The 7506-nt window shown below is 40.3% G+C and overlaps 1 protein-coding gene across 1 annotated transcript; it reads right to left on the bottom strand.

Annotated features, from left to right (window-relative positions):
• Positions 1-957: 957 nt before the first annotated feature.
• On the bottom strand, positions 958-1896 carry OR10W1 (olfactory receptor family 10 subfamily W member 1). The gene has a single exon (XM_002708978.4). The coding sequence runs from the start codon at positions 1894-1896 to the stop codon at positions 958-960; it is 939 nt and encodes a 312-aa protein (XP_002709024.4).
• Positions 1897-7506: the final 5610 nt, after the last annotated feature.

Here is a 7506-nt window from a genome sequence, read left to right as displayed (position 1 = left end):
GGAGGCCAGGCAAGAGAATGGGAAGGCTGAGGAAAGACAGTTCCGTGTATGTATTTCCATGCTGTCTCCTTTCACATCCATAGCTCCATCAAAAGCTGCTTTATTCTCCCTTCAAGTTGCCATTCCTCCCAAGTGGCTTTTCTCCACAGATCGACTCTTACTGGTTTCTCATAATATCATATCATTGTTTTACCTTTTAGGTTTAAGGGTGGCATTGACTTCCTGCTATTGCTAGTGCATAAGTGTTTTATACACAATCACTGTAACTAATCCCTTTATTGCATTTTTTTCTGCTAGAGTCTATTGCATGAGTCTTGTCTTTCCATTTGCTAGCTGGATAGCATGATACAGCTTTACTATTGCCACTGCATACCACTTTATGCTCATTTTCTTGTATATTTCGTTCCTAGAAAAGAAATTACTGAATCAATGGGTGAAAACATTCTCAGAGTCTTTGACACCCATAGGTAACAAATATTCATGCAATTTATGCTTTTTAAAAGATAATTTTGGCCGGCGCTGCGGCTCACTAGGCTAATCCTCCACCTAGCAGCACCGGCACACCAGTTTCTAGTCCCGTTCGGGGCGCCGGATTGTGTCCCGGTTGCCCTTCTTCCAGTCCAGCTCTCTGCTGTGGCCCGGGAGTGCAGTGGAGGATGGCCCAAGTGCTTGGGCCCTGCACCCCATGGGAGACCAGGAGAAGCACCTGGCTCCTGGCTTCAGATCAGCGCGGTGCACGGCTGCAGCGTGCCGGCTGCGGTGGCCATTGGAGGGTGAACCAAGGGCAAAGGAAGACCTTTCTCTCTCTCTCTCTCTCTCACTGTCCACTCTGCCTGTAAAAAAAAAAAAAAAAAAAAAAAAAGAAGATAATTTTAACATAAACCAGTAAAAGTTCCAGTGGCATGTTCCAGTGCATGAGCTGCAGCCAAACCCTGGCCGGAGAGGTTGTATCCTAGCTTAGCTGCTCAGGAAGTTCCTGGTAAGAACTCTCTTTATGGCCCCCTTCATGTCACTGTTTCTCAGCGTGTAGATGAGAGGGTTGAGCAGTGGGGTTCCCAGTGTGTATACGAATGAGATGAGCTGATCTTGCTTGGGATGGTAGCTGGAGATGGGACGCAGGTACATGAAGGCGCAACAGCCGTATTGCAGCAGCACCACAGTGAGGTGGGAAGAGCAGGTGGAGAGGGCCCGACCACGGCCAGCAGCGGAGTGGGTGTTGAGCACCGCAGCCCCGATGAAGGCGTAAGAGGCAGCAATGAGGAAGAAAGGCACAGCAATGGCGAACGTGGCTGCCACCAGTACCGATTGCTCGTGGATCCGGCTGCTGGCGCAAACAAGACGCATCACTGGTGGCACATCACAAAAGAAGTGCTCAATGCCTTGAGCTCGGCAGAATGGGAAAGAGAAGATAAAGGCCACCAGTTGTAAGGACAGGCACAAGCCAATGACCACAGAAGCCACAACCAAGCGGACACAAAGCTTGAAGGTCATGATGAGCGGGTACTGCAAAGGGTGGCAAATGGCAATGTACCGGTCGTAGGCCATCGCCGCCAACAGGAGGCAATCAGCACTGCCCAAACCGATGAAAAAGACCATCTGAGTCGCACAACCCAACAGAGTGATGGTCTTCTCTGTCTGAAGAGTGCTGGCCAGAATGTGGGGCACCACCACAGCAGTGTAGCATATTTCTATCCCTGAGAGGCTGCCCAGGAAATAGTACATGGGCATGTGTAGGCAGGCTTCCGTCTGGATAGACACCATGATGAGTGCATTCCCAGTGATGATAAACACATAAACCAGGCTGATTCCAAAGAAGGATAGGATACGCAGCTCTGGGCAGGAGGGATAGGCCAGGAACACAAATTCCCTCAACACTGAGCAATTTTCCCAGATCATGGAGCTAATAGCTTTTCTCTGTGCAGAGTTACAAAGACAGAAGGAACAATCAGGCTGGTGATTTATAAGGTTACACCCTGAGCCATGAATCTAATCTAATTATGGCTAGAGTTAGAAGCAAGAAGGATCAAGACTAGTTCTTGATATTGTAGCAAAGATTCTATTCAAATTTACAGAGGTAAGGGATGGGTACTATGGCCCATGAGATTGAACCACTGCTTGTGTCTCCTGTATCCCACACTGGAATGTTGGTTAGAATCCTAGTTCCTCTGCTTCTGATCCAGCAGCTTACTCAAGCATTCTGGTAGGCAGAGGATGACGGTGCGAAGCTTGGCTCTGAGAGGCAGATGGAGTTGCAGGCTCCTGGCCTCAGTCTGGCCCACTCCAGCCCAGCCCTGGCTGCTACGATATTTGGGGAATAAAAAAGTAGATGGAAAATCTCACTCTGTCCCTTTTTCTGTCTCTTTCTGTTGCCTTGCCTTTCAAGTGGATAAAAAAATAAGCTTTTACGACAGCATAAAGTTAAAGAGATAACCAATAAAGGGACTAAAATGATAAATATAAATTATATACATAAAAGTTTTAAATAATTGTATCATGACAATTTAAATTATGTTAAAATTAGGTTTATATGTTTTTTTATTTCATTGTTTACTTCTATTTTTCCTTGAATGTATTGAAGTCACCTTCTATGCATAGATTTCAAAATTTTTACACCAAAATAAATTTATCTTCTAATTCTCAAAAAACACTAGTTCTTTTGCTCCCTCAACTTTTATCAGTTCTCTCTACGTAAATATCTACACCTCAATTTCTTTTTTTTAACTTTTATTTAATGAATATAAATTTCCAAAGTACGATTTATGGATTACAATGGCTTCCCCCCATAACGTCCCTCCCACCCACAACCCTCCCCTTTCCCACTCCCTCTCCCCTTCCATTCACATCAAGATTCATTTTCGATTATCTTAATATACAGAAGATCAGCTTAGTATACATTAAGTAAGGATTTCAACAGTTTGCTCCCACACAGAGACATAAAGTGAAAAATAATAGATGATTTTTTTTAAATGATGATGAAATCAGATCAGACCTATTGTCATGTTTAATCTCAGTGAGAGTCAAGTTGGGAATTGATAATTTCTTTTTCTTTTTTTTTTTTTTTTTACAGAGGATCAGTTTAGTATGCATTAAGTAAAGATTTCAACAGTTTGCACCCCCATAGAAACACAAAGTGAAATATATTGTTTGAGTACTCGTTATAGCATTAAATCTCAATGCACAGCACATTAAGGACAGAGATCCTACATGAGGAGTAAGTGCACAGTGACTCCTGTTGTTGACTTTACCAATTGACACTCCTGTCTATGGCATCAGTAATCTCCCTATGCTCCAGTCATGAGTTTCCAAGGCTATGGAAGCCCTCTGATTTCTCCGACTCTTATCTTGTTTAGACAAGGTCATAGTAAAAGTGGAGGTTCTCTCCTCCCTTCAGAGAAAGGTACCTCCTTCTTTGCAGACCTGTTCTTTCCACTGGGATCTCACTCACAGAGATCTTTTGCCAGAGTGTCTTGGCTTTCCATGCCTGAAATACTCTCATGGGCTTTTCAGCCAGATCGGAATGCCTTTAGGGCTGATTCTGAGGCCAGAGTGCTATTTAGGACATCTGCCATTCTATGAGTCTGCTGAGTATCTCACTTCCCATGTTCTACACCTCAATTTCTAACATCTATAAGTTGGGTCAAATTATGTAACAGACTATAGAGAAGAGGCAGTTGAGAAAGTGGGTGGAACTCACAAACTATTTACAGAGGGAGTGAAATAAAAATTAGATTTTCTCAATAAATTACTCAGAAAAGACCAAGAAGTTCTCGGGGCTGGGAGTTATCAAGGTGAAAGGAAGCCTCCATTTGCTTATTCATATATTTATTACACTCTGTGTCTTCTGAGGTGTTGATTCAGGAGCATGTGTATATAACATTCAAAAGCTACAGATATGATGGAAAATGAAGAAAAAAATTACTAAGAGCAAAGGGTTAATAAAGGGTTGAGTTTAATGAAGTCTGGGATAAACATAAGAAAATGAAGCCCTTGGTTTCTCTTGCAATATATAATCAGAGGATATACAGGAGTTGAAGGAAACAGGATATTTTATCATGTTTCCTCCTGATTTGTGGAGGTATGGGAAGATTCATGATTAGAAGCTTTTAGAAATCTAAGAATTCTTCCAGTGGGTCTGAACATGAGTATGAAAGGTCACTTAGCATATTATACACTTTATAATATATTACATGTACAGGAGGGGCAGTGTGTTATTGTGAAATCAGCGTACCCTGAGTTGATCATTACACAATGTGTACAAGTATTAAAATATCACATTGTGCCCTATGTATTTGTTCAGTTATAAAGTATCAATTTAAAACAAGTAATCAATCAATCAATAATTAAAGGCAAAAACATCAACTAATTGGTATGGCTTGAAAAATTCCATGTCCTGGTTCTATGATTCTAAACCATATATAATTTCTGTAAGTTTCAGTTTTTTCATTTGAAAAATATTTATAGTTATTTCAAGTTTTTTTTTGTAAATTTAAGTTTAATGTAAGTTATTTATCACAATGACTAGTACATAGTCATCACAACCTAATAATCAATAACCACCATCATTCTTACCTGAAAGTTCAGGGGAGTTATCCTACCTTATTTATTTTCTTATCATGTCACATCAGCCTAATGTGTAAATTGTAGACTCTTGATAATTATGCTGAATGTATATACTGTAAAAAGTGTGTCATTAATACTTTTCTCCAATTTTTACTTTCACTGTTCAGGTTATTTCATAATCAAATCACTTGTATCGGAATTCTTCTGTAAAGCAGCTTCACATATATCATTTTGGCTGCACCACAAAAAAAATCCTATCACTCAAGCACATAGTGAAGTGAAGCCTACAACAGACAACCAAAGACTATCTGCCACTATGGATGGAATCATTGTGAAAACCCTCAAGAATTTTCTTATAGTCCATCACACTCCTATAATCTTGATCTCTCCAGCATCTGTAATAAAGTATTTTCATAAAAACCATCAAAGGTCATAAATTCTTGGAAGGAACATCAGAAATTGCTAGTTCAGCCTCCTTAGGTATGTAAATCTCCTAACTTGGACTTCAAGTCCTCTTCAATGCCTAGAGAATACCATTATTTCCTGGATTGCTTACTCCATTGTCAGAAATATTAATTCTCTGAGTGTTGTTTCTTTTGATCATCTGAACCTACCTCTGTTCAACTTGTATATATATTCCTTTATTTTAAACAATGCAGCCATTTCTACATGAAACATTTCAGATACCAAAGAGCTCATATCTGGAGCCTGAGGTTTTCTCCCAAATTTCTCTTGGCTGATCTTCACATGACATGATTTTGATATTTCTCAAAATTTAGGCTTTGAAATCTCTCATTTTTAGAAACCTATTTTCTAAAGTAAGCCACATGATTTAGATCATAGGAATGGTCAAATTGAAAAGGTTGAGACAGAAGAAATAGTGGAATCCATGATTTAAAGAGTGAAAATTATCAATCTGTTATCAATTTGCTATCCCAAGTTGTTTCTAAATATGTTCTATAGGCCGAAGGAACATATAAGAAGCACAGTTTTCTCCCTAGAAAGCTCTCCAAAATTTCAGTGCATTCAAGCCAAATTCCACATCCTACTCTCACCTTGCTTTTTACCTCTCCAGACATCCCAGCCCCAGCTGGCAAGAATGTTGTGAGAAATATTACCTCTGTCCATAACGGAATTGCAGATAGTCTAGGCTAGAAGAGCCCTCCAATGATCTAGTCAGTATTATGTAGACTAGGGATAGAAGATTTTTCATTAAACAGATCTGAGCTAGAATCCCCACTATTAACAGCATAATCCTCTGAGAAAATCATCTCACATGAATTTGTCTCCTCATATTTAAAATACATAGATGTAAATAATAATAATTATCTATTGAGACTTGATAAGATTAAGTGAAACAAAGTTTTTAGAACAGTTGGTTTGATGTATAAAACATCAAATTGTGGCTGGCGCCGCGGCTCACTAGGCTAATCCTCCGCCTAGCGGCGCCGGCACACCGGGTTCTAGTCCCGGTCGGGGCACCGGATTCTGTCCCGGTTGCCCCTCTTCCAGGCCAGCCCTCTGCTGTGGCCAGGGAGTGCAGTGGAGGATGGCTCAGGTGCTTGGGCCCTGCACCCCATGGGAGACCAGGAAAAGCACCTGGCTCCTGGCTTCTGCCATCGGATCAGCGCGGTGCGGCGGCCATTGGAGGGTGAACCAACGGCAAAGGAAGACCTTTCTCTCTGTCTCTCTCTCTCACTGTCCACTCTGCCTGTCAAAAAAAAAAAAAAAAAAAAAACCAACCAAACAAACAAAAAAAAACCACATCAAATTGCATAATATTTTTCCTTCTTTCTTGGTATCTATTAAGGCTATGATATTAATAATATTTGCTTCATAGCAAAAGATTAAGAGGTACAATGTAAGGACAAGACTTTTTCTTAACCCTTAAATTTTATCCAAATTTGTATTAGTCAACCTCTCAATATTTGATTGAGATTAACTTTCACTATTGCATAATAATAATTTGGCTTCCAAGTGAATTTAGAAAAAAATGGTTAGTTATGGACTGAACCAGTTCTGAAATTCTGGAATCTCTGCTTGTGAAGCCATTTTCTTAACCCTTTCAACAGTTGCTGGAATGTTGGAAACCTAGAAAGAGGCAGCAAAAGACTTTCTCTTACCTCCACCATGAGAAGGGAGAAAGTTATACTAACCCAGCCTCTTCAGTTGTATTTGCAAAAGACCTAACAGATGATAGCTGATGGCTACAGTGGATCAGGAAGGAAGAGCCTTGAACCTGGAAAAACTCCTCAGTGGGAGAGAATCTTTATGTCCTCTTTCAAACAAAAGCTACGGAAGGAAGAAATTGCTTAGTCACCTAGGTGCTCACCTCATAAATCCATCTCCCAGAAGAGGGTGCTTAGTGATCTTGCTGATCTCCTCCCTTATTACCAGATAATTAGTCCAAAAGGAAAAAAAAAAAAAGACAACAGTCCTGTCTCTCCTGTTCTTTGTACATGGAAGGTCTGGAGTGTGCTTGTCAAAGTAATGACAATGTAGAACTCATAAGCAACATTCTCAGCATGCAGAATGATTTCCTGACAAATATGGAATTTCCATTTGCACCTCCTGCTTCAGAGAGTTTGCTCCCACCAGACTGTCATGGACGGGTTCACCTCTAGCCCCGATTCAGTATTGCTCTGGAGAACCGAGATCATATTTTATACTTTATTTCTCTTCTATGAGACATGTCATAGTGCTATGTTATTAATATAAAGCCTCAATTAATACACATTAAATATTACATTTTTCATGGTATCTTTCTGTGTTTAAATCTTTTTGAGCAGAGACATGCACAGGTCTTAGGAAATCACTTAATTCCTTTGAAAAAATGTTGGTTGCCCATGTATGTAGAACTGTTTACATGTCTGTGAGTGACTGTATCCACCCAAGTGCTTCATTTATTCATAGGCAATTCCTCTGCAAAGACCTAGATTGATCAAT

The sequence above is a fragment of the Oryctolagus cuniculus genome, chromosome 1, assembly GCF_051225735.1.
Source record: "Oryctolagus cuniculus isolate XC-2025 breed Fujian yellow rabbit chromosome 1, ASM5122573v1, whole genome shotgun sequence".
NCBI classification, from domain to species: Eukaryota; Metazoa; Chordata; class Mammalia; order Lagomorpha; family Leporidae; genus Oryctolagus; species Oryctolagus cuniculus.
Note: the sequence above shows the minus strand (reverse complement) of the source record. Positions and strands in the feature narration are given on the sequence as shown.